The following is a 12,669-nucleotide window of genomic DNA, read 5'->3' as shown; positions in this document are numbered from 1 at the left end:
GAATTCAGAAGTTTCTAACATATGGATTTGCTTATAAAACGAATGCTTACTAGAGGGGAAAAAACAACCACAAATATACTCTTATCAAAGTATGACCTATTCTAGAACCAACTGGAGAAAAACAAGTCAGTTTGCAGTTTTACCTGAGTCAGAAGACTTGTTTTTTTCTGAAGGTCTGGATTTGTGAGGAAACAGACTATTTCCCCCAGAATTTCTCCCTTCAGAAGAGTGTGCAACAATATAAACCCGCCTTCCTTCACTGTGGCTGCCATATTGGAGAGCACCTCTGCTGGATTCTTGAAAGTGTTCAGTAAGCAGTTGCACACCAAGAGATCAGCACTGGTCAGAGCTCCAGAAGGAGGGTTAGCAGGGTCCCACTGGTCAATGGAAACACCCATTTCCTGCAGATGGCCCTCATGTGATGCAAGGACTTCTGCGGCTGGATCAGTAACAATGTAGTCTAGTTGTAGCATGGGCTGAGTATTTAAAATACTTGTAACTCTTGAGAATAAGCGCCCATCTCCTGCCAGAGCCTGTAAAGACAGAGTACTGGTTAACAATTAATATACATGGGGGGGGGGGAATAAAAGCCAGATTTAAGAGCTCTACAGAGTTGCCCTCCACAGTTTACCTCTACAATCTTCATCTTGCGACTGGTAAGGTTCTCCAGTGCCAGGTCAACACAAGTTTTCAGCTGAGAAAAATCCAGCAAGCCATTGAGAAGGGGATCTTCTTGAAGATGCAACTTCTCTCGAGTCACAACCTGTTCTAACTCCGAATAGAGGTTTCCATTCAGTTCTAGGCGGCAGATTTCATCAAGTATGTATAGAAGACCCTTTGATCCAGGGTCTTTTTGTACATGTGACTTTACAGTCTCCAGCCCTGGAATAGCCAACTTGACCCCATGCTTTGCTATCTTCTTCTGCAAGTTTTGAATCAACACTGTGGGACAAAAAGGAGAAAACATGCACATATACTTGAGAGACTCTTTTCAAGATCTTGGTATCTTCCAAGGATCAATTATTCAATCTGGGGGCAGGAACCCCACCACCCCATCCTGTGACCTGTTTCCCCCCACCCCAGCATAAAAGTATTTTTATAACCTTCTAAGTATGAAGATAATGACTTGCCTGGTGTATCCCTTAGGTCCATAACAAGCAGTGGGGACAAACCTGTTGTTTTCCCCTCCCTTCACATAATTACTGGCCATGTGCTATGTCTGAGAAGCAGGAAGTATTTACTTACTGGGTTCTGTTTGGTCTAAATGACCATAAATAAATTTCATTAATTCATTCATACTTCCTGGGGCTTCCTACAAACCACTTTGGCTTGGGAAATAACAAGATCTGTATCGTAATAAAGGATGCTGTTCTAATCCATATAAAACTTTTACAACACAGTTTTCTAAGACCTATGTCAAGGCAACAGTAAGAAGCTCTAACTCTTCAGTTTCATTTTGCATCTTTCCTGATAAGAGTACTGATTTAAGAAAATACAGCTTTGCCAACCTTTGTTTTTGCTTCTAAAAGTCACTGGCCATTACTTTCATCAAACAGAATAGGGGGGTAGGTCTCTGTGGTCACAATGCCAAGTTCGTACAGGGTGTGTCGTTTTCAGAAATAAATTTGAGGGAAATAGAATTCTCCTTACCTTTGCAGTTTTCAAAGTTGGAGAGAAGCTGGGCCTCAGAGGTCAAGCAGTCACCTTCAACATAGGGCACAAAGCAAAATTTCTCGAGTGTTGGAGGGGTCTGTTCCTGCTGTCGCCGAGGAGCAACACTAGAGTGAAGGCCAGAAACCTGAACAGCTCCGGCTGTGATGGTATTAAGGCAATGGTCGACAACAGCATCAAAAGCTACAAGACAAAGAGAGAGGGACAAGTGTTGGTAAAGTCATGGAGACATAAAACAATAATAATCAAGTTCACTTACAGACTGCCTTTCTCACTGAGACTGAAGGTAGATTGAAAAATAGGAAATCAATTATATCAGGCAGCAAAGACCTATAAATAATGCAGAAGGACCAGGATTACAGAGATTAGAAAACAATAAAAACCTGCTAAGGGCCTCATGGCTCCTACAAATCTTCCAAACTGTTTTAAGTATCTAATGCAGCAGTTTCAGAGCTTGGCTTCCCTAAAGAACTCGACTGACTGTCTCTGAGAAAGCACTGGTGTTGATTACCTTCAGTGTCATCACTGTATTTGTGTACGCGTTCTTTGTGTAGTGTTGGGTCGATGCAAACTGAGCGAATTCTGGTTGGCAACCGCAGACTTCTTCCTGTTTCCCCCAAGATGATCAAATGTAGAAGGGTGTCAAGGAATGTCACCCAGTTCTCATTCCAAAGCACCTTCCCAGAAGTTCCTAGGGGTGAAATAAACCCATTAAGCAAAGACTCTCTCAACATCCACCAATTCTGACACAAAGTATACAATTTGCTGTACAGTTTTAATTGTTCTGGTGATGGACTTATTTGCCAGAGATAGCTCAGAATACAATGTCTAGAATGCTTTCTAATTTTCCCAAATCTTTTTACAGGCATTCTGCCATCCACATCACTACATACAAACTGTATGCCACAGACAACGAACCACTTTTAACAAATGGGTCTCGAGGATGAACAGGAATAATTGCTATTTTAAATAAAATACCATCGCTACTGGATTCCAAAAGTCCCTGGAAGGTTGGCCCATAGTCATAACCACGCAGGCGAAGCTCTTTGTAAATGTCCCCTTTAGATAAGGTGATTTCTGGGCAGGTATTTTTCTGGTAATTTTGCTGGTTACGGAAGTTATTCAGAGCAGTTTCTTCCAAAAGGTAAATTTTTCCTTGGAGATGGCAACACAAAGAAAAGAGCAGTCAATGGGCATGAACATACACAGCATTGAGTTACTCAGAATACATCTACAGGATGCAACAACTCACCACTGACAGCCAGATTTCCATTGCTGGATACTTCAAAACACTGAGAAGCAGGCATAAGTCTCACCTCAAGCTGTGCTGAACCTGCACAGTAAACCAGAGATTAGTGGGATATTAAGACAGCCTCAACCACGTGTTTCACCTGTTTTTACACCTGCGAAAGTACCCCAGCATGCATAAAATAAGCCGCACAGATTTTTTACCTATTATTCACACAGCTATCTTTGCTTGCTATTTTAGGCTTGCTCTTTTGTTTTAACTACGGCATAGAATTCATTCTAAAAGGATTCCTGTTAAGCATAACTTCTGCCTGAAATGTTGGGATAACAATCAAGCTATGCGTAACCTCACTCCCTGGCATTTTGTGCATGGCACTATCTCCTGTGGCACTCATTTTGTCACTGGCTCTGCTTCTTGTGGCAGCCATTTTGTGTTTGCAACCACCACCCTGTGTCAGAATTCCAAAGGTGACTGCAGAACGAAAAAGCACTCAATTTTTTTTCTAACCTTGCAGATTTATATACTCATACGCATCTCATGTACTTTGGTAAAATAATACAGTAAACTTGGGTAATTAGGTCTTCCTAGATCTGAAGGAATCACAGATCATGTGCCAGTCATCACATCACATCACAGCATACATAAGAGGGGAGAAAGCTCTGCAAGCCTCACCTTTCTTAGGAAGTATTGTTGCCTGGTGGATTGTAACATCTTCAAACACAACAGGCATTTGTTCTATGGAGGTCCCCAAAGATCGAGCTAGAGTGCGCCAGGCTAGCACTAGATACCCAGTGGCTGGGTACAGAACTCTGCCATCAATACAGTGACCCACCAAGTAGTGATCAGGGGATTCAGGACTCACATCTATTAACAATTATAGAAGGGAGGGAAAACACAAAATAACTTTTTCAGAATTTCTATATAATTCTGAATAAGACTAAAAGCAATATCCAGGACATTTCAAAATCTAGGCATTAAGTTTCATCTTATCCTGCTGCCCAATCAATCAATCAATCAATCAATCAATCAATCAATCAATCAATCAATCAATCAATCAATCAATATTTATTTACAGTCATTCAGACGAAAATTAAAATACAAGCAATTAAAAACTAAGACAATTTAAAAAGAGAAAAAACAGTAATAGTACTATAAAAATTTTAAAAGATCTGACAACATAAAAACTTTAAGATGTTACATTCAATATTTAAAACATAGTTTAAGTTGCCAGTGACAAATGGCTCTTTGCACTTTTGAAATTGGATTAGAGAGAAATTTTGTGATCCACATACATAGTACGCAATTTCATGGCAGCAGTGCAAAATTTAGCTGCGCAGAGAGTTATTTGCCTGTCTTCATATTGAAGCAGCACCTTGACTTTCTCCTTTGGGGAAGATCTTGGGTAGGTGTTCAAAATTGGTTGAATAAAATTACATCTGATGGTATCATAAATGGGGCAGAACAGAAGCACGTGTTCGTCTGACTCTATCCACCTGCTGGCACAAGGACAGAGTCGCTGAGCAAGGGTTTTTTTTTTTTTCTAATGCCCCTCCAACACAGCTGTAGGTAGAGCTGAGCATCTCGCTTGGGCGAAGGCCCTTCTATGGGTGTTAAGTTCTAGGTCTGACAGATATGGGGCTGGAACAAACTTGTATCGGATCCTGTCTGGACATAGAAACTCTGGTGTTTTGGCTAGAACACTCTGCCGACTAATGTCCTTGGCCCTTTGTTTAATTATGGATTTAGTTTGATCTTGGTGTAAGTTCCATAAAGCCGAACTGTGATAAGTTTGGGCTTCACAGTTTTTAGCCAAATTAACTGAAAGTTGTCTCTTAAGATCAAAGCAGACAATCGCTTTGGGTCTTAGGTTTTAGTGTAGCAAGTCTATCAAAGAAAGCAGCTTCCCTCCCGTGCCCTATTAGTTTTGCTCACTGTCTAGGGCAGCACAAACTGTATAGATTCATGTTTTCTCTCCAGAAATAAATGCAAAATGTACATTTCAGATACATCTGTGCATAAGAGCTACAGTACATACCAATGTTGTAGATAGTTGCTGCTCCAGATCCCCCAGTGCTTGTAGGGAAGTCCTCAGCTTTTGGGACATCCCATGATTGACTGTGGTCCCACAGGATGTAAGGAGAGATAAGTGGAGTTCCCACAGGGGCAGGACATTCCATAGGTGGATGCAGATTGTTTGGAAAGACATTTATTCTGAAGACAGGAGGGAAAAGCAACAAATCTGATCATACCAAATAATCAGTGCCAGTTCATTGGTTGCAGAGCCACAGTCGAGAGCCAGCATGGGACACCCCCCCTTTTTGAAATTTTAATCTCTGACCCTCAAAAACACATAATACTGTCTACATTAGTAGCCCTAATTCTAGAAAGGCTTTTACTGCCCTATGTTGCCAGACTATGCTGACAGTCTACTTGGAAGGTAGATATGCACAGGAACCAGTTGAAACAAAGACCTGCCTTTATGGAGAACCAATTGTAGAAGATGTACTTCATTATATACTCCATTGTCCCCTTTATTCAGAGCTGAGATTCATATTTCTGGTAAAGCTTCTTGTTAAGTACAAAGGGTACACCGAGCCTGAGATTATTATGCTTGCTATTGTCAGTTCTGGACACTTGTGTAATTTATAGTGTAGTTTTATTTGCGTTAGCTGCAATGGAAATTTGGAATAGATTTGTGAGACTTGGTTTTTATTTGCTTTGGTTAAATTCTATGTAATAGATATTAGAGATTTTATACTGTATATTGAAATGGCATAGTTTGCCTAGTCGCTGAGATGACTGATTGCTTGTTTGTATGTTTGCAATGGCCTTTGGCTACATGCAATAAACTGACTGGTTTCTTTATCCTTTGAGGCAGCAGAAGAATCTTCAGCATCACAGTTCTTGCTTTTTATACAGTGTAAATTGCACAGCTGAATATCACATTATGAATCTGAAGCCAACACACTTTTTAAAAAAGATGTGAATGGAAATAACTTATTCTTTTGTTATATGTTCAGAATACTATGGTTCTCCTACCTCCTGACCAATGGTGTGTCTATATAATTGCAATATGGATAAAATAAAAATCATCATTTAAAAGTATAATTCAGTCTGTTCAATCAAAAAAAAATTAACGGACAATTTTATTTCCTCATTATGTTTTGCTAGTCTCCTTACCCTGTCAAATGGATTTTTCCAATATTTGTTAGGAAGAACTCGAGGTTATTTTTATGGTCCCTCTTCATCAACGGTAGAATGGTGCAAGTTGATTTCAAAGCTCTCCTCAGGATTGCCTAGTTATGTGGAATTCAAAAGTTATCAAAACAAGTCAGCACATTTCTTTGTATAAACTGGACTCTCAGCAAAGGCTGCCTACTGTTTTTCTGGCAAGATGTCAGAGGCTTTAACAACATGACTAGCAAAAAATCATGCTAGGAAAAGTCACACACTCTACATTTGCCATAGCAAGAAAGCCAAATTCACAAAAACTGACGTACACCCCAGCACAAGAAGGCTTCCAAGAGAAGAATAAGACTTTTTTGTATATTTTCATTGCTCTTTCACTAAATCACAAACAATTCTAATAATACAATTTAATTGACCAGTTATCTCCTCTGCCTGATAAAATCACTTATCATTTGTCTTTGTTAAAGGCAGAAATCACTAGTGCAGAGGGTGGAATTAGTCTCCTAGACATGATAAACATCTGGGGCCTGGGGACAGAGTGGAAAAATAACAGGGAAAGTGTTAACTATCCTCCTCTTCTGTTCATGGCTCTTCTGCTCCAAATGTCTCTCACTAGGTCCCCCAAGGAATGTTAAGTTTGAGAAAGAAGAACTTGCTCAGGATGCCTGACCCTAAAGAAATTAAATTGGCCTGGTCTAGTGAAACACTCTGCCTAATGAGAGCAGGGTCCTCTGGGTCCTCTAGTACATTAGAGGCATGTTCTTTATGGGGATGTAATGTTTTCATAGAGTTAGGTAGCTTTGTTGCTTTCTTTAGAATAATGCCAGGTATTGGCAGCAGTGGGGAGAACATGAAATTAGTGGCAAAAAGTTTTTTCTCATAATCCATTTAGGAAGAACCAGCCTTAACTTTAGTTGAGAAGGCTGTCTTTTCAGATTTCATGTTTAGAGTCCATTACGTAGGTCAGGTGTCCCCAATCTTCGTGAGTCTGTGTTCACCTTTGGAATTGTGAAAAGGGTCGGCTCTGTTGCCCAGATGGATATGGTAGGAGGATATTTTAGTGGGTAGAGTTTCTAGGAAAAGGTCCCCCCAGCCTTCTTCAGCAAATGGGCAGGTCCTGGAAGAAGGTTACAAGAAAAGTTCTATAGCACCTTTTATACTATAGTGACCCTAGCATAGGGAATCATTGTGTCAGTATTCAAATTTCCCAAGTGCCCAAAAAGAGTAGTTCTCTGGCTCTTGGACTAACGAGAAATCCTCCAGCAGTAAATGTAATCTGAAGCATATATATGTGTGTGTGTGTGTGTGTGTGCATGTGCGCATGTATACGTAGGTAGGTAATAGATCTGAAGCATCCATTTTCAGTGTTAAAGTTTAAGATTTGCTTATTCTAAATCTGCTCTCTGTGCAATGGAAATTGTGAGCAAGCACTACTAAAATGCTTGATTTGACTATTCATAAGGCACCCCCAAAAATAATTATTCCCAACATTAAAGAGCATCAAAGTCATCTGTACACCGCCTGTGGCGCCGCGGGCGCCACGGACTAAATAAAGGAGTAAGGCGTTCTGGGGCAGGATGTGTCTGGGATGAGGAAGGGTCCGGATTGGACCCTTCCTCATGACAGACAATCAGAGGGACCAATCGGCAGGCGCTTTGCGCCTGCCGATTGGTCCCTCTGATTCCCAGCCCCAGCAACTGCGAGCCACGCATAGCGCGGCTCGCAGTTGCTCCCGACCTGACGCGGCAAGAGGCGCAAAGCGCCTCTCGCCGCGTCAGGCCGCCGCCTGAGGGAACCCGCGTCAGGCCGCCACCCGAGGGAACCCCCGGCAGTCGCACGGAGCGCGGCTGCCGGGGGCTCCCTACCCGCCACCTGAGTCGACCCCGGAGGCGCCGCCGCCAAGCGACATCGCCCCCTCGGCCTGGCCAGCCACCGCTGCCCAACGGAGGACGCCTCGGCCCGATCTTCCTGACCAGTGGCGTGGATTTCTTCCCGGCCAAAAGGAGACCGGCCGAGCCGGCGCCAGGCCGCGGCGGGGCCGCGGTCGCCGTGCAGGGCCCGTGTCGCCGCACTCGCTCGTCGCTGTTCCGAGCAGCTGTTGCCGGTGCTGCGGCGGCCGCCATTGTGGAACTCGGCCTGCCCGTCTCCAGAGCGTCAGAGCCCCATCGCCTCTTCAGTCACCGCTGGATGCGCCGTTGCAACGGGACATCGCCCCCTCGCCCCGCCCAGCCACTGCCGCCCTCCGGAGGACGCCTCGGGAGCTCCGCTACCAGCAACATGCTTCAGGAGCCCCCAGCGCCGGTGCCGCCGCCCTCCACCACGGCCTGCCAGCCTACCGCACTCCAGGTAGGCCATGAGCCCCCGGCCCCACAGCACAAACCCACCCTTGCCAAGCCAGCCCACAGAGCCCCGCCGCCCTCATGGCTTGCCCTCCTAGCGCCCACTGCATTTTGACTGCAGTGGGCTTTTTTACTAGTTAAACAATATACAGCTAGTGGGATGCTTAGGATGTTTTGTCTTGCATTGAAAACTGGATAAAACAAAAAGATAACCAACTCACGTTCACAGTTAAATATGCCTTGTTTCTAAGAAAGTTGCTTTTTAAGCTTCTATTGACTGGTTCTGCGTATACTGTTCTTTGCTAGGCTCAGTAAACAAGACCTTAATTGGTATCATGTCTCCATGAAAATGGCTTACTGGAATCAAGTCACTTCTTCAGCTTCTTTCTAAGAGCTAATGTAGGGTAATTTTTAATTTGTCATTTTCCAGATAATACTGAATTTTACTTCACTTCTTGAGGCCACAACTGAGTTCAAGTCTACCTAGTCTACAGTATGTGAGGAGCTGACTTAAATTGCAAGGTATTTCTAATGGTTGTTTGCAAGGTTGTTATTAATCTCTTTGCCAAAATTCAGATGTCATGATAAAGCATAATTAAAGTTGATTGGGTGCAAACCCAGGTTGCTGCTGTGCACCCCGTTACGACATTTGCGGTACTCCTCATTTCCATAGCATCTGAATCAACACAGTTTTAGCCAACTCCAATTTACCACCGTGGGCAGCCTTGCACACTGGAATTTGTTCACTCAACATTGGTCAGGATTCAAAACCTTGTTTTAATTCCAGCTTAGTTATCACAGCTTGTGTGAGTTACAAAAAACCCTCCAATTTATCATGCATCTGTATCCAGACATTATGGTAATCAGACTCTAGATTAAATAGCAATTTTGAATCTATCTGTAAGTACAAAGAGAGGAGTAATGACAAGCAAAGCAAAAAGTAGTATTCATGTTCAACTGGAGTTAAACTGTAGCCTGAATGCAGCCATTATGAGAAAAGACTTATTTAATTGAAACAACAGAGAAAGAAGATTGTATCACATAGCCCAGCATTACTCATTTTTTTACAGAATGGAGGCTAACTCAGAACGTCCTATGTTGTCAGTGTGTCTCTGGAGAGGAAAGTCTCAGGAGAGGAAGCATATGCTTTCGAAATAAATTAGCCTATAGACATGTATATTTAGCAATGAAATAGCTAATTAGGGTCAATGTTGTAAGTCCTTAAAGTATAGATCCACCAACCCACTACTTCCTGACAAAGCACAGGAAATCTCCCAGACTGACCCAGTCATTTAATGACACCTGATAAGATCATGACCCAAGTGTCACTGCTTCAGTTTCTCCTCCCTGCCACACTCTTCCCACATATTATGTTTACTTGTTCACCTGATTATTATTTCTCTATCAGTAGACCTGCCCCAGTTTATATAAATTTAGGAGCATGGTACATGCATATCATATGTATTTGTTTTGATGATTACTAAGAGCATGAAGAAAAGATATAGGGAATACAGGGCTGCCAGATATTCCTACGGCAAGGGCACTACCTGACAAACCTAAGTCCATGTGTGTTATTTAGGAGCACTAACCAAACAAAATAGAATAAGAATAATAGAGTTGGAAGGGGCCATGCAGGCCATCTAGTCCACCTCCCTGCTTAGTGCTGGATCAGCCTGAAACATCCAGGATAAGTCTTTGCCCAGCCACTGCTTGAAGACAGACCGTGAGGGGGAGCTCACCAACTCCTTAGGCAACTGATGCTACTGCTGAGCTACTGAAGACTGTGAATTTTTAATCCTGAAATCTAGCCTGTACTGTTCTACATGTAGTTTAAACCCCTTACTGAGGGTCCTATCCTCTGCTGCCAACAGGAACCTTTCCCTGCCCTGCTCTAAGTGACAACCATTTCACATACTTAAAGGCAGCAATCATATCCCCTCTCAACCTCCTCTTCTCTAGGCTGAACATTCCCAAGTCCCTCAACTTTTCCTCATAGAACTGGATCGCCAAGCCCTAGATCATCCTTGTCATTCTTCTCTGCATCCTCTCAATTTTTCCACATCCTTTTTGAAATGAGGCCTCCAGTACTGCACACAGTACTCCAGCTGGGGTCTGACCAAGTTAAGTAGGGGAGAGAAAAGGGTCATGTTGGGGCTAGAAGGAGCATCACTATCATCCTAACTGCTCTCTGACAATCAGCAAGGACCATACCTGTAGTAGGGCATGTGGTGCAATCTCTACGACAACTGCATTGTCTGGGATGTGCTTCAAGCCTTCTTGGAACAAGACGGGGCTCACAAGGTTATTTACATGGTACTCAGCAGAGGAATTCTGAGCCAGCACACTTGGCCACTGAGATTCAGGGATGGAGGTACTAATCCAGCGGGATGAACGAGGTTTTGGATTTGGAATAACCTTAAAAGAAGGGCGGGGGGGGGAGAGAAGAGAGAGTCAACGAACTGTAAATCATAAAACTTCAAGGGAGCTTTCCCCTTTATTAATCTGACAGCCCAAGATTTCCTGCTGATGGTTATCTGAGGAGTAGGGACCTACAGAACTCCAACATCAGACAGCAGGCACTGTTGGACTTAACCCAATCACACTGGCTTCAAAGGACCGACTTCTATCCATAAAGCTTCCTCTAACTTTGTTCAGAAAAACAAAACAAGTTTCGGCTGTGAACCTTTGGTCAGGAGCATTACCTTCTTCAGGGCACTAAGCAGCACTGGTGCAATGGATGCCATGTGGTATGAGTGGAAGGCAACTCCAGCGCTGAGAACTTCTTTAGCAAACACACCTTCTGCTTTCAGTTTGGATACAAATTTAGATACTGCTTCCTAACAAAAATGAGGGGGGAAAACAAGCATGAATTGATGTTGTGGCAGGACAGTGATTTGACTGAGTTAGGACTCTGCTTCACACTTTTGTCACATGTAGACTATGTAACATTCCTCTATGTAGCCACTATATAAGAAGAAGAAGAATTGGTTCTTACATGCCACTTTTCTCTATCTGAAGGAGTTTCAAAGTGGCTTACAGTCGCCTTCCCTTTCCTCTCCCCACAACAGACACCCTGTGAGGTAGGTGAGGCAGAGAGAATCCTGATATTCCTGCTCGGTCAGAACAGCTTTATCAGCGCTGTGGCGAGCCCCAGGTCACCCAGCTGGCTGCATGTGGGGGAGCGCAGAATCTAACCCGGCTCACCAGATTAGAAGTCTGCCCTCCTAACCACTACAACAATCACTCAACACAGAAGTTTCTCGTATCACCAGACTTCACTGGGATAAGCATACTGCCATCACATTCTGTTTCTGTGGGCACAAACTGCATTGTACTAGGTGGTGGAGATGAAGGGTCATCATGAACAGTCCATTCATAAAGGTAACAAGGGGCTGGAGCTCTTTGGTATGCAGACACCAGCTCCTCACCATAGCAGTACTGCAAGAAGAAAGGAGTGACATGTTCAGTAGTTCCAGCTTGCCTGGAATTTGGCTTTAAGGAAGACTATTAAGTGATGCTTCCTCTAGAGGCAGGGGCATTCAGATGGGACTATAAGACAAACCCTGCTGGATCAGACCAGTGGTCCATCTCTGTCCATTCCATATATCCCAATGCATCATTTTAGAAACCTCTATCATGGCAATCTCTTTTCTAAACTTAAAAGGATTTTGCTCCACTTTATCTAACCATAGATACCTAAGGGCAGTGGTCCCCAACCTGCGGGCCGCGGCCCAGTGCCGGACCGCGGCTCCCTCTCCCCGCCCCCCCCCAGTAAAAAACTTCCCAGGCCGCAAGCTTGCGGCCTGGGAAGCTTCTTACTGAGGGAGGGCGGGGAGAGGGAATCAGGGCTGGGCCGCGCGGGCGAGGCCCGCGGGCGCGCCCTGATGCGCGGGCATGGCCCGCGGGCGCGGCCCGATGCGCGGGCGTGGCCCGCGTGGGCGCGGCCCGATGCGTGGGCGTGGCCCGCGGGGTCGCGGCCCGATGCCCTGCCGGTCCCCAGCCTCAGAAAGGTTGGGGACCACTGCCTAAGGGGATATGTGGAAGACAGAAAGGCTTGGGAGATGGATAAAGGTAGCCACCAAGAAAGCATGGCCACTTTAGTATATTTTATATCTGAGCAAGGGATGAGGCACAGAAAAGTGGGCTGCAGCTGGTAGAGGCTGAATTTTACATTTTGCTTGGAATATACCAGCTGCAGGACTAGGATTGTGAACACCAGGT

General features: G+C 44.1%; 1 protein-coding gene across 1 annotated transcript in view; it reads right to left on the bottom strand.

The window, feature by feature from the left end:
* Positions 1–12,669, bottom strand: part of FASN (fatty acid synthase) — a 77,510-nt gene that overhangs the window by 21,552 nt on the left and 43,289 nt on the right. The window contains exons 13-23 of the mRNA XM_077328025.1: positions 11,151–11,285; positions 10,660–10,863; positions 6,101–6,216; positions 4,956–5,131; positions 3,593–3,784; positions 2,924–3,004; positions 2,650–2,826; positions 2,183–2,362; positions 1,651–1,854; positions 632–942; positions 144–533 (exon numbers count right to left, since the gene is read on the bottom strand). Coding sequence (XP_077184140.1) covers positions 144–533; positions 632–942; positions 1,651–1,854; positions 2,183–2,362; positions 2,650–2,826; positions 2,924–3,004; positions 3,593–3,784; positions 4,956–5,131; positions 6,101–6,216; positions 10,660–10,863; positions 11,151–11,285 — 2,166 coding nt within the window. The remainder of the gene's footprint in view (positions 1–143; positions 534–631; positions 943–1,650; positions 1,855–2,182; positions 2,363–2,649; positions 2,827–2,923; positions 3,005–3,592; positions 3,785–4,955; positions 5,132–6,100; positions 6,217–10,659; positions 10,864–11,150; positions 11,286–12,669) is intronic.

The sequence above is a fragment of the Paroedura picta genome, chromosome 3 (assembly GCF_049243985.1).
Source record: "Paroedura picta isolate Pp20150507F chromosome 3, Ppicta_v3.0, whole genome shotgun sequence".
Taxonomy (NCBI): domain Eukaryota; kingdom Metazoa; phylum Chordata; class Lepidosauria; order Squamata; family Gekkonidae; genus Paroedura; species Paroedura picta.
This window is presented reverse-complemented; position numbering and strand designations above follow the sequence as displayed.